Source organism: Salvelinus namaycush, chromosome 30, assembly GCF_016432855.1.
Source record: "Salvelinus namaycush isolate Seneca chromosome 30, SaNama_1.0, whole genome shotgun sequence".
NCBI classification, from domain to species: Eukaryota; Metazoa; Chordata; class Actinopteri; order Salmoniformes; family Salmonidae; genus Salvelinus; species Salvelinus namaycush.
Genome location: NC_052336.1, coordinates 22,946,611 through 22,973,764, shown reverse-complemented (window position 1 = coordinate 22,973,764; position 27,154 = coordinate 22,946,611). Strand labels below are relative to the sequence as shown.

The following is a 27,154-nucleotide window of genomic DNA, read 5'->3' as shown; positions in this document are numbered from 1 at the left end:
ATACGACTAACGAAAGTTGAAACACAGACACACACACACCTTCCCCATGATAGCTATCTGACTGCACCCAGGCACTCATTAACACATTTCATCTCACGAACATTAATTTAATCTAATCGAAACAAAATCAAATTCATCAATGCCCTCACGCATGACCTCCAAACAAGCACTCAACACATACATGTTGAGGTACGTACCCTGCTCACACTGATTCCCAGTGTACCCCGGTATGCACTGGCAGCTGAAGGAGCCCCACTCTCCATGGCAGCGCCCCCTAGGGCCACAGGAGGGGATGCCCACGTTGACACAGCTCCCATCCGTAGTCAGACAGCCTGGGGAGCTGCCCACAGAGTCAGCTGGAGTGCCCAAGTCATAGAACTGTGTATGGGGAGAGATGGAGAGAGGACAGAGATGGAGGGGGGAAAGGGGGAGTAGGATATGTATGCCAAAGGGAGATATTAATATTGTACGGTGTAAGATAGAAAGCAGTAGACAGGTTAAAAGGGAGGCACAAGGATAGATACAAGTGAGAGAAGGAGATGGATAGAGAGAGGGAAAAAGAGAACGAAATAACAATTGTTCGTTTTCCAAAAAAACTGAGGGCAAAGGTCACCGAAACTTTATGCTTTCACCTTTCATGCAATTTCTTGGAATGTAAATGACTGGGTTTTCGTAGGATCAAACCAATCCACAGGCACACAAAGGAGCTGGCGGAGGGCAATGCTGTGAAAGGACAGGAAAACCTTGAAATCTTAAGTCCTGCTCACAATAGCATACCGTAAAGGACATTAATATGTCCAATCTCCCCATTTACGAGTTCCCACCATTCAGCGGAGCTGGCTGCTCGTAAACCACGGTAGCCGTTGAGCCAATCTGCAAAACGGTACAAATTGGTTCTGACCTCACCATAGAGCTGGGCACTCCAAGTCTGATCCTTCTCAAGACAGAGGTCAAAACCCATTTTACAGAGAGACACTACGCACACTCATAGATCCAACATACATCTCTGTGTGTACGGGAGTATGTGTGCAGGTGTGTGTTTGTTGATGTGCACGAGACGCCAATCACAATCACATCTTTTCACCGAACATAATTAGCAGACTTTCCCAGTAGTGAGCACCCGTCTCTGCCTCACTCAGAAATATAGAGATGGATAGAGAGAGTGGAACAGAGTTGGATAGATGTAGAAGACTAGACTTGCTAATCATTTGCGTATGTGTGGTCCTCTGTGCATAGCGCTTGCAACGGAAGGATCTTGGGTTCGATTCCCCGTTGGGCCACTCATATGAAAAATGTATGCTTGCATCAATGTAAGTCGCTTTCAGTGAAAGCATCAATGTTTTCACAAGTTGCTTTCATAAAGAAAAGGCTGTTTTCATCTACAGATTGGTTTTTCTTCACATTCATTTTACTGATCATTTTTGAAAATGAAAACCATTAGTGCATGGTTGCAGACCCATAGTATAGTTAATCTGTCCCAGAGAGCAGGAGAGATACAGACAAATAGAGAGAGAGAGAAGCGACGACAGAGAGTAACATAAATCAACTCTGACATTGTGGGAAGATGTAGATTCAGAATAGAAGAACAATTGAAGTCTAAAAATCCGCGCCTTCCCTTCTCTTGCACAAACATTCACCCCTGCCTCACGCTTGAACAAGTTCAATGGCACAGACATCCTCCTCCTTTCCTCCTGTCTTCCCCCTCTCTCACATGTTCCACCCACGCCCCCAGTCTTTCCACTCTACAATAAGAGATCTATGAATATTGTATCGAACCTCAGCCCTACGTTTTGGAGCCAGCGGGCGTGCAGGAGAGTGTTTTAGTGACAAATACCTTTAGTTCCCAGTGTCACACAGTGTCATGGAGTCACATGGGCAGAAGGACCGCTGTCCTCCCCATGACGACTGTTGCCATAGTGGCATATCTACCAGTTCAGACTGTGTCTAGTGGATATGCACTGAATGCAATCCCGGAGCATACCTTCTCTACAGAAGTGTTGCTGTGACAATGTCCGTGGGAAAGGTTTGAAAGCATTTATGTGAGATGCTGTATGCAGTTTAACAACACCATGCTGCCTGCAGTACAAGTGTAATTCTTTACAATGGAGCTGTTACGTGTTGTATAAGAACTACATTGCTTCCCAAGGCTATTCATGGTGTATGCTGATTGGGAAGAAATACATTGTAGCGCGCATTACCTTGCTGTCGACAATGAGGTTCCGGATGCAGCCGGTAAAGTGTTTGTGTTGTAACTGCGGGTAGACATAGGGCAGGTTCTCATTGACTCCACCCAGCTGTAACACCTGGGTCCCATTCAGGTGCCTGAGGAATAAAATAACAACATTGTCAGTACTTTTCATACACCTATCCATCCCTATTTTCTACTGCAGTACTTTTTTCAACCCGTAATACATAGCCTTGTCCCCCACCAATCTGGTGTTCTGAGTTTGACTATGTGAAAGGTGTCTATTCTGTATAAAGGAGGAGAGAGACAAAGATAGACAGAGAAAGAGAGAGAGAGAGCCTGAGAGAGAGCGAGAGAGAGAGGGAAAGAGAGAGAGACCGATAGGGAGAGAGAGAGAGACAGATAGGCAGAGGGAGAGAGAATGAGATAGAGAAATAAAGAAAGAGAGCGAGAGAGAGAGAAAGAAAGAGAGTGCAAGAAAGACAGAGAGCTAGATGTAGAGAGAAAGAGAGAAAGAAAGAGTGAGAGCAACAGACAGACACAAATAGAGAGAGAGAGAGTAAGAGAGAGCGAGAGAGAGAGAGAGAGAAAGAGAGAGGCGTGAGTAGGTTACCTGTCCAGGTTGGGCGTGACCCCAGTGACCTCACAGGACGAGTGGTCCTCTGTGGTCAGCCAGCTGCCCACTCCCTCCATTTCCATGACGGTGGCCCCAGCACAGCGGTCCAGTGTGAAGCGTACCTCCTACAGGAGCACATGAGGAATATCAGCACATCGGAAATATCAGGACATCAGGAATATCAGGAATATGAGGACATCCAGATTATCAGGACATCAGGAATATCAAGACATCGGCTAATATCAGGACATCAGAAATATCAGGAATATCAGCACATCAGGACATTAGGAATATCAGCACATCAGGAATATCAGCACATCAGGAATATAAAGACATCAGGAATATCAGCACATCAGGAATATCAGCACATCGGGAATATCAGCATATCAGGAATATAAGGGCATCAGGAATATAAGGGAATCAGATAATATCCGGACATCAGGAATATCAGGACACCAGGAATATCAACACATCAGGACATCAGGAATATCAGGATACCAGGAATATCAGCCCATCCGGAATATAAGGAATATCAGGACATCAGATAATATCAGGACATCAGGAATATAAAGAATATCAGGACATCAGATAATATCAGGACATCAGGAATAACAGGACATCAGGAATATCAGCACATCAGGAATATCAGGACATCAGATAATATCAGGACATCAGGAATATCAGAACATCAGGACATCGGGAATATCAGGACATCAGATAATATCAGGACATCAGGAATATCAGCACATCAGGAACATAAAGGCATCAGATAATATCCGGACATTAGAAATATCAGGACACCAGGAATATCAATACATCAGGACATCAGGAATATCAGGACATCAGGAATATCAACCCATCAGGAATATAAAGAATATCAGGACATCAGATAATATCAGGACATCAGGAATATCAGCACATCAGATATTATCAGGACATCAGGAATATCAGAACATCAGGAATATAAACACATCGGGACTATCAGGAATATCAGGACATCAGATAATATCAGGACATCAGGAATATCAGGACATCCGGAATATCAGGACATCCGGAATATCAGGACATCCGGAATATCAGGACATCCGGAATATCAGGACATCCGGACATCCGGAATATCAGGACATCCGGAATATCAGGACATCAGGAATATCAGGACATCCAGAATATCAGGACATCCAGAATATCAGGACATCCAGAATAGCAGGACATCAGGAATATCAAGACATCAAGAATATAAGGACATCCAGAATATCAGGACATCAGGAATATCAAGACATCAGGAATATCAAGACCTCAGATACTGGCTGGCCCACCAGTCTAATATGAGCTCCATTATTGCCAGTAAATCCTCTTTAATATCTGTATTATATCAATCTGTACTATATTCTACTGCAAGAACTAACTAACCATACAAATGTAACTCATTTGCTTCTAAAAGGTCCTATTCAACATCTACTCAAAACCAGTTCATTGTTTTCAACGAGCATATTCAACAAGTTATTTCATAGCAGACATTGAGGTGCATTCATTTTGAGTTTGTAAATGGCATACAAATACTAATACAGTGTTTGTATGACACTGTTTATATAATACATGTACTATTTCCCGAATAACCCTGAGTTTGTTTTTCAGACCTGGTAGATGAACGAAGTTGTTGTTAGCGCGGTCATACAGCCACAGCGGCCGTACACAGTAATGTATTCAGGAGGTACCCATTCGATCTCCACTGAATCCAAACCACTCAAACCCTCCTACTTCTCCAGACGATGTCATGAAAACAGGACTAGTCTAGCAGAGACACCACCTGTTTGCATTAAACTTCCCCTGGAGTTCTATAAGAATGAACAGCATATGGCTAGTGTTGGGGGGAGATGTGTGTGTGTGTGTGTGTGTGTGTGTGTGGGGGGGGGGGTCCATGGGATGGTATAAGCTTGGCAGCAGCTCAGACTTCAGACACCCACCTTACTGTTGCTCCTCACATCCAGACGGTGCCACCGTCTGTCCGCCACGTTCACGTTGCCTGGCAACTGCAAGACCAGTGTGCCCGAGCCATGGTTTATCTTGAGTGTGGGAGTGCCATCGATCAGCTCTGAGGGGAGAGAGAGAGAGAGAGAGAGAGGACACCGACATGAGGTCACACATGGTGGTTACATCCCCAGGGATGACCATTCAAACCCCCATCACATACTCTTAATGCCAGGGAGGATCAGATACAACCACACACAGACCACTTCATCCTGAGGCCATCACTTCTGTACCCATTTCATCTGATCACTGCAACACACCAAGAACAAGCAACCACAGCGAAGCACAGTCAACCAATCAGAGTCAACTGACCTACGTTCAACTTAATTCTGTGTTGTTGTTTGTGTCGCACTGCTTGGCTTTATCTTTGCTTTATCTCGGCCAGGTCGCAGTTGTAAATGAGAACTTGTTCTCAACTAGCCTACCTGGTTAAATAAAGGTGAAATAAAAAATTAAAATAAATAAATAAACGGTCGAAATTCTGTAAGAGTGGTGTGTGCTCACCCAACCCCAGGCTAAAGTAAAAACAGGCACCTCAGTGCTTTCAGCAGTCTGTTCAGAAAGATGACATACTTAAAATGACATCTAATAACCTGGGCCAGTATTAGAACCTGAAAAACAACAACAGTCAAAGGTGCAAAGCTAATAGTAAACCAGTTAAATATAACTAACAGTCCGACGTCATCATGCTCACTCCACAACAAGGATTACAACAGTGCCTGGCGCTATGCAATTATGCCCCCCTCCCCCCCACCACAAAACAATAAACATTAAAAAGTGATTCTATTTTCTGACTTAGTCAAATGGGAAATTAAAAATTAATGAACCAGTTAAGACTCGTTGTATGCTTTATACTGTTTGCAAAGGATTGTGGGTAAACAACATGTCAACCAACCACGGTTCCTCCATAAATCAACATGACATCCACAGTTTAAGAGTTCAGGAGAGAATAGCGCTGTAAATATAAACTCCACGTCGCTCTATTTTCTAGGCTCACAAATGCTCTGTTTTCGACAGAGACGGTTGTTCTCCCTCTCCTATAGGTCTTTATCGTTTTCTGGCTTTCGTCATCCCATTCTCTTCCACCCTGCCTCTCTCCATGACAGTCACTCTATCTGGCTTGTCGTGTCTTTCTCTTTTATAACCCCAACCTTTTCTCTTTCTCCCTCTCCCACCTGTCTCTCTGCAGTGTTCTCACAGTGGATTCCCAGTAGGCAACCTGTGCTCAGACAGAGATTACTTTGAGCTAGCAGTAAGTCACTGATGTACAGAGCCCAGCCTAAGCCTGAGTGAAAAGCCCTTTTCATGTGAAAGGCCCACAGTGGCCACCACCATCAAGCAAGAGACTGACACTGTCCCACAGGGTATCTCAATCTGACAAGGGTCCCGACCCTCCTTGTTGGGACTGACGTGACATTTCAGGAGAAAAGAGGACAGACTGCGGGGTGACAGGTGTGAACCGTTGGAGGCTTGGTTGAGTTGAAAAGAGAGAGGGAAGGAGAGGAGAGGGATGTTGAGGGCCTGAGAGGAGAACTTCCACAGGCATGGACCGGCTGGGCTGTGCTGTGTTGGTCAGGCAGGGAGGCTGAAGGGTGGGCAGACAGGCCAAATGGGCTTTATGTTGTGCCCGTATCAAATGATCTTGGACAGGGAGAGTACGCCCGGGTGTACTCAGGTTACTACAAGCTTTTGCTCTTAAACTCCGGTTGGTGGACTCAGCACGGTCACGGCTAATCTCCCCTCCTCATCCCTTATTCATCATGGTCTCCTCCTCGACATCCCTGCAGATGAACCTTCCCTGTCGAGCGTCTTGGTGAGGGGGAAGCCAGAGGGTCTCAGCCTCCATAGCATGGCACTCCCACTTAAATATGAAAAATTGCCTCTTTTCTGAAGGCCTGAAGGGAATATGTTTGAGGCAGGGACCATATGGACTGCATAAACAGCATTACAAATCACTCAGTATATACAAATCAGCAGCCCAGCAACAGAGAAAGAGAGTCTGTGACTGTGGTGCCTTTAATATAAATTGACTGTCAGCAAACACCCCCATACCCCCAGGAAACAGGACCCAAACTTAAAAGCGATATTTGAAATGGGCGCAGCGCTAAAAGACTGTGAAACAGGTTTCTGCAAATTGACCGTAATGTGCGTTTCACACTCAGTGTAGCTCTCTGCTCGCTTTCATCTGCCAGATGCTGTGTCTACACGTGTGTGTGTCTGTTGGGGGGTTGTGTGTGCGTGTTTGGGGGGGGGTTCACCTCATTCTTAGTCAGCCTGTTTCTCAGTTCCTTCTGAGACCACCAACAGTAGTACTGCATAAAGCAAAATATGTAAAAATAGTCCAATGCAAAATGCCTGAGATGTTTACATTCAGCCGGGTATTATGATTCAATTTATTATGGGTAAAAAAATGCAATAACCTTGCCTGTTAAAAATTGGCTTACAAGCTGCTAGCAAATAAACATTACATTCATTGAGTTTATTTCCATACCATTACTCAATCATTTTTTGAAACATCTGGCTTTTTAGTTGCATTTATTAAGAAAATCTGAATTACACATATTAAAAGCATGATAAATAGGCTGCCATCAGGTCAGAATGAGACAAAGTGAGTGATGACATTTTTTCTGCTCTATCCTTGGAGCTGGATGCAACTCTTGGCAACGAGGTGTAAACTGGATCCCCAGCCGAGCCCTGAGAGCCTGTTTCCCATTCTGCAGGAGTACGTAATCACCCAAATTTAATTTGTCCAGTTAATTTGTCTATTGATTGGACAAGCTCAGCCCCATGGCTCGTACCCTTGAGAAGGGGGAGTTTACAATAATGCGACTCATTTAACTATGATCTCACTGTTCCAGCAGTCAAAGGCAGGAGACAGCACAGACAGGGTCTAGATCTCTGGCGGGATTTAGAGACAAATATACCACGTATTACATTTAGAGGTGAGGACAGACCAATGGGCACTCTAAAAGATACCATATGCCCTGCAAACCTACACTATACACATCCATAACTCAATATAATGCTTTCAGTATGAAGCACATATCTGTCTGACCCACATCAGACCGGGGCAAAGATTATGAGCCATGGAAAAGTTAACAAGCAGAACCAAAGACATCTTCCTCCCTGCTAGGGCAACATCCATTGCTCTGTCCGGCCCAGAACAAATCACCTCAGACCTGTCCAGTAATCTCATACAGGCCCAATCTGGGCAGTAACAGACACTGGCCGCATCCCAAATAGTTCCCTATTCAATTTATAATGCACTACTTTGTGGTCAAGTAGTGCACTATAAAGGGAATAGGATGCCATTCTCTCTAAACCCGGGCTGTTCAATGTCAGTTCTGGAGCGCAGAAACACTTCTGGTTTTCATCCTCTTCTTCCAATCAGGGACTCATTCAGACCTGGAACACCAGGTGAGTGCAATTAACTACCAGTTAGAAACAAAAAACAGAAGTGTTTCGGCCCTCCAGGACCGGAATTGAACAGCCCTGCAGGCTACTTGCCATACTGGCTCGGTGCTCTATCACTTAAAGGCCCGGTGCAGTCAAAATTATGTTTCTCCTGTGTTTTGTATCATATTGTGCAACAGCTGATGAAACTAACCGTGTAAAAGAGTGAAAAAAATGATATTATTTCCTGATAGTTTCTGGTTGAAAATACAATCTACCAAGGACCTTCTAATCAGCATGTTTTGCATGGGTGGAGTTTTGGCTTGCCTGGTGACATCACCAGGTGGTGAATTAGTTAATGGATGAATAACAGAGTTCCAAACCTCTCTGCCAATAACAGCTGGTTTTCAATTTCCCCCTCCCCACTCAGACAACTCCCAGACAGTCCTAGCAAAATTATTGCTTGAGAAATACGGTCGTTTTTTGCTAAAAAAGCTGTTTTTGTTTATTTCTACTACAGTAAGCTACTTAATTGTTATCCAGAAATGATTAGATATTGATATACTGTACAAATGGCTACATTTGGGCCTTTTATCCCAGGGGAACAGCAGAGAATGTAGGCCATGCATGGGTGTTTTGCAGAGGCAGGTCTGTGCTATGCCACATTAGTGGTGGTGATGCATGGTACAAAGGCCCATGGGGGAATAAACAGCACAGCAAGGTAAAGCACAGCGGAGAACAGACAGTGAGTGGGCAGGGCTGCAGGAGGCAGCCAGCGAGCCGTTCAACGTCTTTAATAAGGAGATACGGGCCGGGAAGCAGTGGGAAATGATAAGGTTTAATAGGTTGCACTGCTAAACAGCGAGAAATAATAAGGTTTGACACAGTCAACCTGTGGGTGAGAGTAATATAGAGACGTTGGGCTGTACTGTTATTGTCTTTTTCTCGCTTTAAGTCTCAGCCGTATATACTTGCCATCTCCCCTCTGCCTTTCTGCCATATCTCCCTCCTGCAATTCTAAAATGTTCTACACATCTTGTTCAGACACCCCTTCCACTAATATCCATGCTCTATTCATCGCTCTCTGTCTTCCCTGTCACTCTCTCTGTCCTCTCTGGCACAGTGCTGGATTAAGAATAGGAAGCTCATGTGACACAGACTTTTGTTGGATTTTGTCTCTCTTCTTCAGACTATGTCTCTCCCTCCACACCCAGTAGCTGTGGATTGGGATGTGAGCCTGTGAGGCTGTGAGGCTGTGGATGTTGATTATTTGAATCAGCTGTGTGGTGCTATGGCAAACACCAAAACGTGCACCCAGAAAGGGCCCAAGGACCGAGTTTGGGAAACCCTGACTTACTGCAACATCTGCAGACATCTTTACATCTTCACAGTACAACACACTAATTATGCATCGTGTTGAGACTGCAGACTGAAGACTGTCCTGTGCATGTGGCAAAAAAACATTGAAACTTGACACTTCTACTGTATCCTTTCTCCTTTGTTTCCCATTCAAACACACACACGCACACGCACACACATACACACATACACGCACCCACCCACACACACACGCACTCATACACACATGCACACACGCACACACAAAATGTCTTCCAGCATTGAATCGAGTGCTAATACTCGAAAGCAAACATAATGTGGAATGGAGCCACAAACACGTACACACAAACATCGTATGTTATTTACTCCAGACCTTATCTTGAGATTGTATGCTAAGCACGTCCACATAGCTCAACAAGTTCATTAAAGCTCTAAATATGTACACCCCGTTGTAATTACATTCTGGAATGAATGACAAATAAGCCTTTACTTTCATAACGAGCCCCTCATTAACCCCTAAAGACCTGATGCTGTCACACTGCAACCACACACACACACACACACACACACACACACACACACACACACACACACACACACACACACACACACACACACACACACACACACACACACACACACACACACACACACACACACACACACACACACACACACACACACACACAGATCAGTCTTTACCACCAAGTGTACACTCATTAAAGGCCTCAGGAGCTGTGTGTAGGCTGACGCTGACCCCCCTTCAAAGAAACTACTCCACCCCCAAACTAATTTGGCAGAGTCTCCATGTAAAAAGAACCTTAGTAGTCTTGTTTATATTAAACCAGCAAATTCAGACAGAGTTGTGTATTGGCTATGAAAAGCCAACTGACATTTACTCCTGAGGTGCTGACTTGTTGCACCCTCGACAACTACTGTGATTATTATTATTTGACCCTGCTGGTCATCTATGAACATTTGAACATCTCGGCCATGTTCTGTTATAATCTCCACCTGGCACAGCCAGAAGAGGACTGGCCACCGCTCATAGCCTGGTTCCTCTCTAGGTTTCTTCCTAGGTTTTGGCCTTTCTAGGGAGTTTTTCCTAGCCACCGTGCTTCTACACCTGCATTGCTTGCTGTTTGGGGTTTTAGGCTGGGTTTCTGTACAGCACTTTGATGTATCAGCTGATGTAAGAAGGGCTATATAAATAAATTTGATTTGATTTGTGTAGAGGACAATTTGAGCATTTCTGCCTCATGCAACCTTCCTATCTCTATCGCGCCATCACAGTGTACGGCAAACACAATTACCAGCACTCACACACTGGCGCATGCCCCTCCCTTCTACCCTGTCTCTCCTCTATCCTGTATTCCTGTCCCCCTCCTCTGTGAGTAGATAAGTAGATATGTACCTATGGCCATGAAGTCCTCAAGGTCCCAGGGCTGTAGCTGGGCCAGGGGCCCGCTGTAGAGCAGCAGACCATCTGCAACCTCCGTGATGAACTCCAGGGAGAGACGGCTCTCGAAGCAAGGCCTTATGGGAGGAAACCAGGCATAGCCGTTGCCATGGAAACTGTGTTTGGTCTGCTGGCACTCTGGCCCCTCGAACTGCGCAGGGCACTGGCATCTAGGGCAAAATAACAAGGAAGAGGAACATCACAAAGCAATTGAGTTATTCCCTCATCTATCACGCAAGACTGCTCTATCAGGATGTCCCTGCTGAGGCCTGGATGGGATGGCCTGCTTCTGCTTAACCACACAACAGTCAGTCACACACACACACACACACACACACACACACACACACACACACACACACACACACACACACACACACACACACACACACACACACACACACACACACACACACACACACACACACACACACACACACACACAATTTGCTTCTAATTGTTCTCAATTGCATAACAACTAAAGATTGTGAGTGTACATCCCAACTAAGCATCTAGCAGTCTATATTAGCCCCCAAGGACTGCTCACAATCTGGAGAACACTATATTTCAGCTTTCTCTCTCTCTGTCTGTCTTGCTCTCCCACTACTGTTTCGCCTCTAGTGATTTCCTTCTGCGAGACACTCCACATCTCATGCAGATGTTCTCATTATCAGCCGTACCATAGGGAGAATCCATCACTATTAACAACATAGCAACCGAGCACAGCTGTACTCCTCCCTCTGGTTATTCTGTCATCCCTTTTCCTTCATTCAGTCTTCCTTTGTCACTCACTCACTGACAGACAGACAGACAGACAGACAGACAGACAGACAGACAGACAGACAGACAGACAGACAGACAGACAGACAGACAGACAGACAGACAGACAGACAGACAGACAGACAGACAGACAGACAGACAGACAGACAGACAGACAGACACACACCCACACTACCCCACTGTATCCACCTGTTGTAGAGACAGCTAATATAGCTGGCACACACACACACACGGGCAATCCTGTGGCATCAATCAAGTGTGGCTTTCTCTAGTTAGTTCAGTCAGAAGCCCAGCTATTTTCTCAGCCGGTTCCCTCTACATCACCCTACTCACAGCAGCCTAATAATAGTCTTCCAGACTGCCATGCTCCCTTCGTTTCGTTCCTCTCTCATTTGTGTGCTGCGAAGAGAGAGAGAAGAGCTCCTGGCTGCCTGGCTGCCACATCCGACACTCTTGCATTTAGTCTTTCCCATTTCCCAGTCTCTGCTCTGAACCCAGATTGAAAAGGAGAGACTGTCGGAAATGATAGTCCCCCCTGGCACATGGCAGACATGCTAATGCGGGAGGAGTGAAACAGGCAGGCGGGTCGTGCGCTAACACAATAACATGCTTCTTCTAATAACCAGGCACAGTAATCAAAGCTATACACCCCACGTTTAGAAGGCACACCATAGCAAAAAGGGAGAGAGGAGAGAGGACTGTATGCACGCATGACTGTAAGTCGCTTTGGATAAAAGCATCTGCTAAATAGCATGCGTTATTATACTATAGGGGAGAGGACAACAGCAGGTGGTGAACGTTGCAGATCAGCATGCACGTCGGACTGTTCTGTTTCCAACAACATGGTATCCCGACCATGACGCAGAGGAATGAAAGGACGTTTGGTCTAGGAGCTTTAGGAGCACTGGTTCTGATGAAGGTCCTATAGGCTCAGGTTTACCAAACAGGATCCTATAGTGACACTATAATGCCATCTCACTGTGGAGAGGCAGGGAGTTGAGTCCAGTGATATCTGGATGTGGTTACAGCCTGGAGCCATGCGTCTACCTGACCACTATCACATGGAAAGGGAGGAAGTGTACACGCACGGTCACGGCTTAGTGTGACTAGGCCCCGAGCAGCAAACAAGGCTTGTATTACACCATCAGACCATCTGACCATCAAAGACATCAACATATCTCCCAGAGTGACAGACAGTAAAGTACAACGGAGGGATCACTTATAGAAAAGAAAGAGGGAGAGATAAGGCTGTAGAGAGAAGGAGATGTAAAGATAGGGGGATTGAAGACAATACACTGGAAACTTGACCTACCTTATCTCTCCGTTTGGAAACAATTCACCCAGTCTCAGGGAATAAGCTCTCATTTATCCCATCAGAGATATCAGGAACATGATTTCAGCCCAATCCTCTTACTGTACTTTAGTTTTTTTTTTCCTTTGCTCATTTCCTGTTCTTTGCTTGCACATGGGAATGTTATTTGCTAGCGTTCGAAAGGGACCAAGTAATCTCCCCTGCCCTCCATTTTCAAATCCCGCTATTAATCCCGGCGCCACGATTATCTACATGTTGTTTCTTAAATCTTAAGTCTCTGCGCTGCGTCGCTGGGGATCTCTATGCATCTGCGCAGTTCTACATCCGTGTGCTCAATGCCTAGTGATAAACCAGGCCAGGGCTCTGTGCTCTGCTCCGTCCACTGCCAACCGTCCACTGCCTCTGTCTCATAACTATTACCAGGCTTGCGTTTGTCTTTGAACGGTTTCACACACGCCTGCAGAGGATGACACTGACCTCTGCCCTATTCAGTTATAAAGACATTCTCTAGTGGAAACAATAATCGTAGAAATGTCATAATTGAATACGTATAATGTGAGGAATTTCTATTAACATTGTTAATTATTCGCTACATTCACAGACTCAAAATACTTTACAGCTTTGTTCTTGGCTTTTCAGTTATAACGTAAGCCGAAGGATGTGAGTTCTACAAGGACAACTTGTCATGAACAAGGAGGCTCTTCTGTTCTGACACATCAACATCTTTATCCTGTGTTTGGGCCAAACTGGCAATGTTAGTTCAACTGTTAAAAGCCAATATGTGTCTGCAACAGAGAGAGAGCTGGGATTAACTCTGGGTTGGCTGCATAAATCATTCTGGTACGGACCAATGGCGAGGCACATTACACGCTTAGTACGTCCAACTAGACACAAATCCTGGGTTTACTTTCTTATTTTAATTAAACAGCAGAGAACCAAATTAAATTTCTCCTCCTATCGTGTTTCAAAGGGAAGCTGGATGGACAATTCCAGGAAGAGCATTTGAGCATATGTTCAAATTTTGGGCAAGATGTCTGGCAATTTTTTACACCTCCTTTCTAGACAAATCAGGAGCAGAATACCTCTGAATATGAACTAATAATGCCGGTGGATTTCAAACGAGGGACCTTCGATGTGTGTGTTTGCATGGGGTGTGTGTGTGTGTGTGTGTGTGTGTGTGTGTGTGTGTGTGTGTGTGTGTGTGTGTGTGTGTGTGTGTGTGTGTGTGTGTGTGTGTGTGTGTGTGTGTGTGTGTGTCTCCGTCATCCTCCTTCGTCCTCTCTCTCTCTCTCAGTCAGGAGACTAACGTTATAGGTGTGTCAGCGTGCTCCAACTGAAGTATCATCTGTGGCTGTGTTGACGTCCGTGGGATCAGAAGTCTGCACAAGTGAAATCCACAGGAGGAATGGCCAACACCTCCCCAGAGCAGTGCCTTAAGTAAATATGGTGATTCTGTTCACAGAGTTCAGTCCAGACACACAGCCTTGTAGTAGTTTATGTGTCTCCACGAAAAGGGGTCAGGTTTCTGGTCTAGAAGCACGGTTTTGACTGCTCCTACAGTTTTGCTTTGGTACTGCAGTTTAACTGACTCCTGGCCCAGAAAGACCATGTCTATACACGGCCACATAGAGAAGTCAGATTTGGAAATTCCTAATAAGCCACTTTAGGTCTTTGTGCACAAAACCATCTATTGAATTACTCAAGGAATTGTCGCTGAGGCCACATTTTCTTTCATCACTCACAGCCAAAGATAAATATTTTTTTTAATTCATCCAATGTCTGCCATGATTTTGGATGACATCGTCGCTGCTCGTGCTGCTCCTAGTGCGCACTGGGTCAGAGCGCGCATGTGATGTTGGTCCGTATAAACCGGATGCAACCCGGCGTATGTGAAAGTGAGTAGATTAATTTAAAAACAACAGTTGGACACAGTCTCCAGTTTTTATTGTACCCAAGTGGTCTCCACAGTGGTGTCCACAAAATGTTGCATGAATTCTCAGAGATGAAATATATATATTTTTTAAATGATCTCGAGCTCTCGTTAAATTGTTTGTGCACTGTTTTAAGTGCACTTCCACATTGCCAACACCCTAACAAAAACGTACACAGACGTATGATAAAACATGCATCATTCCCTTTTAAATACCTCCTTTCGTGTAGCGGCCAGGTTGGTATTTTTGATGTGTTCATTTCCTTTGCATTTTTAATCACAAAGATCATTAGAAAATTCCCCCCACATCACCGGCGGCGTTTAGCCTTCCTCCTCAACACGATCCCAGAAGTATTTAGCTTGACGTTGAGCTCGCTCAGACATTCAGAGCACAACTATGAAATTCATTCAGGAGGACCAAGAGGGAACCAAAAACAGAGAGGCACCGGGGGAGAGAGGTAGAGGATTTGGGTAGAGGAGGTGAGAGGAGCAGAGAGGAAACCGAGGCACCAGACATATGGCACTGCAACATGGCTGCTGTACTGTAGAACACAGAGCTCAATACTGAAGCTAAAGCTTCTCTCCTAAACAACCACCGCTGGGATTACAGCAGCGAGCTGAGCCCAGGTCGGAAAGACATCAAAGGCCTGGCCGGCGAGAGAGAGAGAGAGCCAGAGAGAGAGAGAGCGGGAGAGAGAGGTGAGACCTGTGGACATGGTTTAACTCTGGTCAATTAGAGATGAAGCAGAATAATCAGGCGTGGCTAACGAGGTTATTTAAACAGCCTCGGCTATGTTTTCTGGTTGTCTAACCCGACCCCTCACCCCCACCTCACCTTCCAACCCCCGTACCAAATGACTTTGCTGCCCTCTTTCCTCCTCACCATTACCCCCCTCGCCCCCCTTGTAAAATGGATTGTTAGTCCCCTTCTCTCTGTTTAGGTATTGTTACTCAGTGAAGAAAATCAATAGCATTATTGGCTCTGGATAATTGGAGAAAAAGGCTAAAAGCTGTGTACTTCATATTTGTGAGAAGTCTTGCAGGTAGGTTAAGTGATGAGACTCACAAAGAGGGGCTTGGATCCTTTTGAAAACTTCACTTGATCTATCTTTCAGCACCAGCACAGCATTTGTGTGAGCGAGCAGGGAGGCGCACGGCGCCACTTGCCTGTTTTTGGCCAAATACTTTCAAAGAGTTTCATCCCTCTAGCAAGATTTAAGTATTAGTTGACTTATTGATTCCTCTTCCACACATAGCCCTCACTCTCATTTATAAAGCATTCTCCTACCAGGAATTCATTCTCATCTATCTGTTGCAGACTCCAGGCAACCATCACTATCTCAACAGGGAAACAACAGATCTGAGCCTCCCCTTCCCCCACCCTGGTGACTGCTAAAAGGTCAGGCTGCCAAAGGCTATTTGCTGCTTTTTGATACCTCAGCTCACCCGTACACAACTGTAAACACAATTAAACCCCTTCCCCTGTGTGAACATTTCACTGCAGGTGGTATGACTTCTTTCTCACCTGTACCCGCTCTGAGTGTCGACACAGATGCCCCCGTTGAAGCAGGGGTTTCTGGGATAGGAGGAACAGATCTTGTGGACGTGTTCTCTCCCGGAGCAGCTGCATACTGCCGTGGACTCCACCGTCACCGACACCAGTGACATGCTCCCAGAATCCACCACAGTGGGCGTGTCACTGACGCTCAGCACGTTGGAGCAGCCGCCGCTGCCGCCACAGTCTGTGTTGGCACACTCATCCACGTGTACCTGGCTGACGTTCACTTGCAGGAACGACTGCAGCTGTGGACAGAGAGAGAGAGAGAAGGAGAGGAATGAAGGGAAAGAGAGAGTATCAAGGGAGAATTAAATTAGTAGGATTAAGACGGAAATAGGAGGCGAAAGGAGACAGGAACAACAAAGTAGAAGGCTAAAAGGTAATCAAGGGACAGCCATGGAAGAGTCAAAGCAGAACAGTCTTGATTACCACCAGGGTTTATCCTAAAGCCTTCAGAAAGCACATAATGCCTGTTGTTTTAGCCGTCTTTTTTTCATCCTCGACATAAGCACCTGGGTTGTGTGACACACTCATACATGCAAATACCCCTACAGCCAAACAACACTCCTTCTCTCTCTCTCTCACACACACACACTTACATAAATGCACATGGTCACACACACGGATGGATATACACATGCAAACCCACACAATACAACCCTCTCCAAATGGCCCTCCAAGCGTCTGATTTTCCAAGTGTGCTGATACTGTAAATATAACATACAGTACACCATGGCCTGTGTTTACTCTCTCTCTCTCTCTCTCTCTGTCTCTCTCTCTGTCTGTCTGTCTGTCTGTCTGTCTGTCTGTCTGTCTGTCTGTCTGTCTGTCTGTCTGTCTGTCTGTCTGTCTGTCTGTCTGTCTGTCTGTCTGTCTGTCTGTCTGTCTGTCTGTCTGTCTGTCTGTCTGTCTGTCTGTCTGTCTGTCTGTCTGTCTGTCTGTCTGTCTGTCTGTCTGTCTGTCTGTCTGTCTGGGAGTGAGGAGAGCCATCCAGAGATAATCTGTTTCAGCGCTGCAGTACCACGGCACATTTCACTTAGATGGGCCACACTCACCACCACTTCCCATCTAACCCCCTCCCGACTCCCGCTCTAAGGGGAGACACCTCCTCCTCCCACACAACCACAGTTACATACCCCTCCTCTTCACTGTGACCACAGACACTACCAGGGCTGACAAAGACATGGTTTACAGGCATATGTCATGCATGCACAGAATGTATACTGTATTATTTGTGTCAGATTTTAATTGGGAAGAACCCCAGTGGAACAGAGCTCCACTGCCTTAGGTTAGGAGATTTTAAAATGTCAAATGGAAAAGCAGCAGTTCTACCACCTTCAAGTGTCCAATTGAACTGTTGTTTCTATGCAGAATAAAGTGTCTAGGCTGGTACAATTTGATCAGTGACTGAGAGTGTTGTACCATCTGTATTTGAGTGGATGTGCATGGAAAGGAAGAGCGGAAAGTTTGTTGAGTTCCCCTCAGAATACACCAGTAAGTGCTTGTGTGTGAACATTAAAGAGAATGTCAGAATGTGTATGTGTTTATCTCCACCGATCCCACACAATGAGAGCACTTAAAGGAAAATGGGTAGCGTGAGAGCCCAAGGGAAACTTCAGGATGTGTATCAAAAGACATCCCTGACTCTCTGTCTCATCTCCACTGCTATCTTCCCCTTCCCACCCGTCCACTCAAGCTCTAGGACTCTCTAAATGTAACGTATGTGTCTGGCGCCCCTTTACCGTGCATGTACATCCCCAATGTCACATTACCGTGTAATGACTGCCTGAAAAGATGCTTTACATTACTTATCTGAGAGGTTAAACACTTCTGATATGGAACATCTCCCAATCCACTTGCGTAGAAAGACACACAACAAGCTCACCAGAGAAATATGGTGTGTGTGTATGGGTGTGTGCCCAATGACAAATACTGCACACCCAGAATCCCTATACAGGCAGAAGAGACATTTCATATAAGACCAAATGACCTCTGGGAAGGGATGGCAACGTGATCGCTCTTTACGCTTTGCGCATGACCGTACTGTCAGTTTTATCAAACCACAGTTTGAGGCACCCATGAGGCTTCGACTACAATACCCATGCCTCCCTGGGGCAGAGTCTGTGGAGAAAACAGTAAAGGCACCCTAGGGACTTGTAGGCCTACAAAGAATATGCTGAAAACTGGGACATCGTTGCCCAGAAGGCGGGAGGGAGGAGGAAGAGAAATTATACAGGTTGGACCTGAGGCTAATTCGTTTGTTTTAAACTGACAAACGCTTTGCTGACCATATTGGATTTGAGTTTGTCTGATTTACAGTTTGTCTGAATTACAGTTGGAAAAGAGAGGAGAGGAATAACAGAAAGACACGATGCACAGTCAAAGCTACAGTAACATGCTATTGGGGAATGCTGTGCTTTTATTCCTCAAGGTCTCATCTTTCCCCTATGTGGATCTGAGGCACAGTGTCTCTCTTTCTCTCAATTCAATTTAACGGCTTTATTGGCATGGGAATCATATGTTTCAATTGCCAAAGCAAGTGAAACACCAAATAAACAAAAGTGAAATAAACAGCAAAAACAATAACAGTAAACATTACACTTACAAAAGTTCCAAATGTCATATTATGTCTACAGTTGAAGTCAGAAGTTTACATCCACCACAAATACATTTAAACTCAGTTTTTCACAATTCCTGACATTTAATCCTAGTAAAAATTCCCTGTCTTAGGTCAGTTAGGATCACCACTTTATTTTAAGAATGTGAAATGTCAGAATAATAGTAGAGAGAATGATTTCTGACAAAGCTGGTGTAACTGAGTCAGGTTTGTAGGCCTCCTTGCTCGCACACACTTTTTCAGTTCTACCCACACATTTTCTATAGGGTGGAGGTCAGGGCTTTGTGATGGCCACTCCAATACCTTGACTTTGTTGTCCATAAGCCATTTTGCCACAACTTTGGAAGTATGCTTGGGGTCATTGTCCATTTGGAAGACCCATTTGCGACCAAGCTTTAACTTCCTGACTGATGTCTTGAGATGTTGCTTCAATATATCCACATAATTTTAATTTTGCATGCTGCCATCTATTTTGTGAAGTGCACCAGTCTCTCCTGCAGCAAAGCACCCCCACTTCATGATGCTGCCACCCCGCTGCTTCATGGTTGGGATGGTGTTCTTCGGCATGCAAGCCTCCCCCTTTTCCCTCCAAACATAACGATGGTCATTATGGTTTCATCAGACCAGAGAAAATTTCTCCAAAAAGTATGATCTTTGTCCCCATGCGCAGTTGCAAACCGTAGTCTGGCTTTTTTATGGCGGTTTTGGAGCAGTGGCTTCGTCCTTGCTGAGCGGCCTTTTAGGTTATGTCGATATAGGACTTGTTTTACTGTGGATATAGATACTTTTGTACCTGTTTCCTCCAGCATCTTCACAAGGTCCTTTGCTGTTGTTCTGGGATTGATTTGCACTTTTCGCACCAAAGTACGTTCATCTCTAGGAGACCGAACGCGTCTCCTTCCTGAGCGGTATGACGGCTGGGTGGTCCCATGGTGTTTGTACTTGTGTACTATTGTTTGTACAGATGAATGTGGTACCTTCAGGCATTTGGAAATTGCTCCCAAGATGAACCAGACTTGTGGAGGTCTACAATTTATTTTCTGAGGTCTTTCGATGATTTCTTTTGATTTTCCCATGATGTCAAGCAAAGAGGCACTGAGTTTGAAGGTAGGCCTTGAAATACATCCACAGGTACACCTCCAATTGACTCAAATTATGTCAAGTAGCCTATCAGAAACTTCTAAAGCCATGACATAATTTTCTGGAATTTTCCAAGCTGTTTAAAGGCACAGTCAACTTAGTGTATGTAAACTTCTGACCCACTGGAATTGTGATACAGTGAACTCTAAGTGAAATAATCTGTCTGTAAACAATTGTTGGAAAAATTACTTGTGGCATGCACAAAGTAGATGTCCTAACCGACTTGCCAAAACTATAGTTTGTTAATAAGAAATTGGTGGGGTGGTTGAAAAACGAGTTTTAATGACTCCAACCTAAGTTTATGTAATCTTCCGACTTCATCTGTAGATACAGTGTTGTAATGATGTGCAAATAGTTAAAGTACAAAAGGGAAAATAAATAAACATAAATCTCTCTCTCTCTCTCTCTCTCTCTAGGTAAGCCAATCAGACAGGAGGGTGCTCAATGGCTCCGTTCTTAGAGAACACAAGCTGAACAGCCATTTAATGATACAGTCAGTCATACAAACAAACCATAATTACACACTAGACCTAAAATCATCATGCTCATTAGCAGTACTTAGCAGCATGTTCAGTACAGCTGTTTGGTTGTTGCTGGTCTGACATGTGAAACAAAAGTGGTAAGCTGATCATGGTAAGCTGAAATCAGCTTAAATCAGTCATACCAAATTTCTATCAACATGTTAAATGTGCAACCAGAGGGAAAAAAAATTCTAGATCACCTGTAATCCACACACAGAGACGCGTACAAAGCTCTCCCTCGTCCCACCATTTGGTTATTCCGACCACAACTCTATCCTCCTGATTCCTGCTTACAAGAAAAAATTTAAGCAGGAAGCACCAGTGACTCGGTCTATAAAAAAGTGGTCAGATGAAGCAGATGCTAAACTACAGGACTGTTTTGCTATCACAGACAGGAACATGTTCCGGGATTCTTCCGATGGCATTGAGGAGTACACCAGATCAGTCACTGGCTTTATCAATAAGTGCATCGAGGACGTCGTCCCCACAGTGACTGTACTTACATTCCCCAACCAGAAACCATGGATTACAGGCAACATTCGCACTGAGCTAAAGGGGCAGGACTCTAACCCGGAAGCTTACAAGAAATCCTGCTATGCCCTGCGACAAACAATCAAACAGGCAAAGCTTCAATACAGGGCTAAGATTGAATCATACTACACCGGCTCCGACGCTCGTCTTATGTGGCAGGGCTTGCAAACTATTACAGACTACAAAGGGAAGCACAGCCGCGAGCTGCCCAGTGACACGAGCCTACCAGACGAGCTAAATCACTTCTATGCTCGCTTCGAGACAAGCAACACTGAGGCATGCATGAGAGCATCAGCTGTTCCGGACGACTGTGTGAACATGCTCTCCGTAGCCGACGTGAGTAAGGCCTTTAAACAGGTCAACATACACAAGGCTGCGGGGCCAGACGGATTACCAGGACGTGTGCTCCGGGCATGTGCTGGCCAACTGGCAGGTGTCTTCACTGACATTTTCAACATGTCCCTGATTGAGTCTGTAATACCAACATGTTTCAAGCAGACCACCATAGTCCCTGTGCCCAAGAACACAAAGGCAACCTGCCTAAATGACGACAGACCCGTAGCACTCACGTCCGTAGCTATGAAGTGCTTTGAAAGGTTGGTAATGGCTCACATCAACACTATTATCCCAGAAACCCTAGACCCACTCCAATTTGCATACCGCCCAAACAGATCCACAGATGATGCAATCTCTATTGCACTCCACACTGCCCTTTCCCACCTGGACAAAAGGAACACTTATGTGAGAATGCTATTCATTGACTACAGCTCAGCGTTCAACACCATAGTACCCTCAAAGCTCATCACTAAGCTAAGGATCATGGGACTAAACACCTCCCTCTGCAACTGGATCCTGGACTTCCTGACGGGCCACCCTCAGGTGGTGAGGGTAGGTAACAACACATCTGCCACGCTGCTCCTCAACACTGGAGCTCCCTAGGGGTGTGTGCTCAGTCCCCTCTTGTACTCCCATGTTCACCCACAACTGCATGGCCAGGCACGACTCAAACACCATCATTAAGTTCGCAGATGACACAACAGTGGTAGGCCTGATCACCGACAACGATGAGACAGTCTATAGAGAGGAGGTCAGAGACCTGGCCGGGTGGTGCCAGAATAACAACCTATCCTTCAACGTAACCAAGACTAAGGAGATGATTGTGGACTACAGGAAAAGGAGGACCGAGCACGCCCCCATTCTCATTGACAGGGCTGTAGTGGAGCAGGTTGAGAGCTTCAAGTTCCTTGGTGTCCACATCAACAACAAACTAGAATGGTCCAAACACACCAAGACAGTCGTGAAGAGGGCACGACAAAGCCTATTTCCCCTCAGGAAACTAAAAAGATTTGGCATGGGTCCTGAGATCCTCAAAAGGTTCTACAGCTGCAACATCGAGAGCATCCTGTCTGGTTGCATCACTGCCTGGTACGGCAATTGCTCGGCCTCTGACCGCAAGGCACTACAGAGGGTAGTGCGTACGGCCCAGTACATCACTGGGGCTAAGCTGCATGCCATCCAGGACCTCTACACCAGGCGGTGTCAAAGGAAGGCCCTAAAAATGATCAAAGACCCCAGCCAACCCAGTCATAGACTGTTCTCTATACTACCACATGGCAAGCGGTACCAGAGTGCCAAGTCTAGGACAAAAAGGCTTCTCAACAGTTTTTACCCCCTAGCCATAAGACTCCTGAACAGGTAATCAAATGGCTACCCGGACTATTTGCATTGTGTGCTCCCCTCAACCCCCCAACCCCTCTTTTACGCTGCTGCTACTCTCTGTTTATCATATATGCATAGTCACTTTAACTATACATTCATGTACATACTACCTCAATTGGGCCGACCAACTAGTGCTCCCGGACATTGGCTAACCGGGCTATCTGCATTGTGTCCTGCCACCCACCACCCGCCAACCCCTCTTTTACGCTACTGCTACTCTTTGTTCATCATAGATGCATAGTCACTTGAACCATATCTACATATACATACTACCTCAATCAGCCTGACTAACCGGTGTCTGTATGTAGCCTCGCTACTTTTATAGCCTCGCTACTGTATATAGCCTGTCTTTTTACTGTTGTTTTATTTCTTTACTTACCTATTGTTCACCTAATACCTTTTTTGCACTATTGGTTAGAGCCTGTAAGTAAGCATTTCACTGTAAGGTCTACACCTGTTGTATTCGGCGCATGTGACAAATACACTTTGATTTGATTTGATTTGAAAAAATTAAATGCTGTCTCACAGGGTCACTGTCTGTGGTCAAACCGGGAACCAGAACAAAAATGGAGTCTAGATTTAAACAACCTTCAGTCACAAACCCATCCTCTAAACAACAATACACTGCAGCACCTGCTCTGCAACCAACAAAGGTAGGAAGCACGCTAAATATAATCACGCCACCAATAACTGATTAAAAAACACTATTACGCAAAGAAGGTCTACAGTAGCCTCAACAGCACTCTGTAGGTTAGCGCCATGGTGTAGCCGGTGGACAGCTAGCTTTCGTCCTCCTCTGGGTACATTGACTTCAATACAAAACCTAGGAGGCTCATGGTTCTCACCCCCTTCCATAGACTTACACAGTAATTATGACAACTTCCAGAGGACGACCTCCAGACTATCAGAGCTTTTGCAGCATAAAATGATACGTTGTCCATCCAATCAAAGGATCAGATAATTAATCTAGAATTGGAATCATAAGCTACATCTAGCTAGCACTGCAGTGTATAAAATGTGGCGAGTAGTTGACCCAAAGAGAGAGAAAGACAATAGTTGAACAGTTTTGAACAAACTGATTTTTTCCAAAATGAAGGAGAAGCAAGAGAGAAAGAGAGAGAGATTTCATAATTGCAGCTAGCTAGTTTAGTCTACTGAAACACCCTGCCTAAAGAAAGGAATGCTATGTTAGAGAGATTTCCTCATTTTTTTTTCACTTACTTAGCTAGCAAATGCAGCTAGCTAGTTTAGCCTACTGAAACACCCCACTCAAACAGAGGGATACTATGTTAGCTATGACTTTCCAACACAACACTGGAACTCTTCCAAGTCAAGGTCATCTTTTAATATTACTCATTTATTGCTAACCAGGGCCCGCCGGTGTAACGTTTCTGCATGATTGTAGAGGGTTTACTAACGCGTTAGTTCTATTAGCTATGCTGACTATGATGTTACTTTAGCTAATATGGTGACAACGATGTAGGCTGTGTGTAGCGGTTTGGTTTGGAAAGGTTATTTTGCCTGGTCACGTACAGCTGATGTGTTGTGCCTTGAAGTCCACAAGCGAAGGGAAGAGGTGAGAGGAGGTAGACCACATCAATGCGAGAAGGAATACAACGTGGCTGCTATGAAAGTGAACTGTGTTTACGCGAGATCAGGGGTGTATTCATTCCGCTGATTATGCTGAAAACGTTTTTTACACGGAAGCAAATGGAACAAAACGGGGATGAACATACCTGAATTTGTCCAATATAAACTCCTGTTTGCAACTGTTCGACAAATGATTACACCCTATATCATCTACATCCAGGCAAGAGTGTGAAAGGTGCTACTGAATGTCACTGTCTGTCACCTCGCATTTGTCTCTCGACCTGTGTGCGTGCACCTACGCTGTAAACTGTCATTCATAGGCTAGGTTGTAGCAACCTCATGATGGGTATAGGGACAATTAGAGTATCATGCAGTAGCCTAAACCTATTGCAGTTACATTGAACTGGGTGAATGGAATTTGAATGACAGTCATCCAACATGCTGTAATAGAAATAAGGACATGTTCATAATCCCCCCCAAATTGTCCTCCCTAATCTTAAACAGCACTGACCGCCACTGGTTTATACTGCATTATTACTCTACCAGAGTGCATTATGAGAACATGTATAATGCTGTATAATGCATTATGAGAACATGTATAATGCTGTATAATGCATTATGCATATGGACTTCATAGAAAATGTTACCAGAAACGTTTTTTCCTGCTTCACTCTGTCCCTGGGTGTGTCTCACCTCATGTTTTTTAGGCATTGTCTGTTTCTGTCAGTGTGTCTCTGCCTTTGCCACATCACAGGGTATGTGTATGGGAGGGGTTGAGGGGGAGATGAGGGGGGGGGGGGGGGGGCAGCAGGGTAATAAGGGGGATATGAGGAGGAGAACAGAGGGGTAAACAGGGAGAAGAGAGGAGAAGAGAGGAGAACCTTTGGGGGAGGAGCACACTGAGATTTCCACTTCCTCAATCCCAGCAGGCTGCAGGTGGATCTTGAGTGTTCAAAGCCAGAGACACACACACACTGGGAGAGAGCAGAAAGAGAAGGGAGAAGGGCATACATGGGGAAATAGGGTAGGGATGGGCTGTCAGAGATCAGGGGCAGTAAATAAAACACTGTTTAAAAGTAACAAAGGGGCTCCCTCTCCCCATGTCTATTCCACCACTACACTCACAACTCTACCAATATCACATGCCCTATTCACAATCCACAGACCCCCAGCCGATCACCAACAGAGATACAATATACACTATAACGTGCCTTGCAAAAGTATTCATCCCCCTTGGTGTTTTTCCTATTTTGTTGCATTACAACCTGTAGTTTAACATGGATTTTTATTCAGATTTCATGCAATGGACATACACAAAATAGTCCAAATTGGTGAAGTGAAATGAAAAAAATAACTTGTTTCAAAAAATGTAATTAAAAAAAGACGGAAAAGTGGTGTGTGCATATGTATTCACCCCCTTTGCTATGAAGCCCCTAAATAAGCCCCTAACTACCTTCAGTAGTCACATAATTAGTTAAATAAAGTACACCTGTGTGCAATCAAAGTGTCACATGATCTCAGTATATATACACCTGTTCTGAAAGGCCCCAGAGTCTGCAACACCACTAAGCAAGCAGCACCATGAAGACCAAGGAGCTCTCCAAACAGGTCAGGGACAAAGTTGTCGAGAAGTACAGATCAGGGTTGGGTTATAATATCTGAAACTTTGAACATTCCACGGAACACCATTAAATACATTATTAAAAATCTGAAAGAATATGGCACCACAACAAACCTGCCAAGAGAGGGCCACCCACCAAAACTCACGGACCAGGCAAGGAGGGCATTAAAGAAAAAAATAAGCAAACACATTTGGTGTTCACCAAAAGGCATGTGGGAGACTCCCCAAACATATGAAAGAAGGTACTCTGGTGAGATGAGACAAAAATTTAGCTTTTTGGCCATCAAGGAAAATGCTATGTCTAGCGCAAACCCAACACCTCTCATCACCCTGAGACCATCATCCCCACCCGGCAGGGACTGGGAAACTGGTCAGAATTGAAGGAATGATGGATGGCGCTAAATACAGGGAGATTCTTGAGGGAAACCTGTTTCAGTCTTCCAGAGATTTGAGACTGGGACGGAGGTTCACCTTCCAGCAGGACAATAACCCTAAGCATACTGCTAAAGCAACACTCGAGTGGTTTAAGGGGAAACATTTAAATGTCTTGGAATGGCCTAGTCAAAGCACAGACCTCAATCCAATTGAGAATCTGTGGTATGACTTAAAGATAGCTGTACACCAGACGAACCCATCCAACTTGAAGGAGCTGAAGCAGTTTTGCCTTGAATGGGCAAAAATCCCAGTGGCTATATGTGCCAAGCTTATATAGACATACTCCAACAGACTTGCAACTGTAATTGCTGCAAAAGTTGGCTCTACAAAGTATTGACTTTGTGGGGGTGAATAGTTATGCACGCTCAGTTTTCAGTTTTT

General features: G+C 45.0%; 1 protein-coding gene across 1 annotated transcript in view; it reads right to left on the bottom strand.

The window, feature by feature from the left end:
* Positions 1-274: 274 nt before the first annotated feature.
* The window catches only part of LOC120025062 (neural-cadherin-like), a 168,536-nt gene continuing 141,656 nt past the window's right edge, over positions 275-27,154 (bottom strand). Inside the window, exons 22-27 of the mRNA XM_038969498.1 lie at positions 16,567-16,844; positions 10,975-11,189; positions 4,766-4,893; positions 2,799-2,926; positions 2,199-2,322; positions 275-340 (exon numbers count right to left, since the gene is read on the bottom strand). Coding sequence (XP_038825426.1) covers positions 275-340; positions 2,199-2,322; positions 2,799-2,926; positions 4,766-4,893; positions 10,975-11,189; positions 16,567-16,844 — 939 coding nt within the window. The remainder of the gene's footprint in view (positions 341-2,198; positions 2,323-2,798; positions 2,927-4,765; positions 4,894-10,974; positions 11,190-16,566; positions 16,845-27,154) is intronic.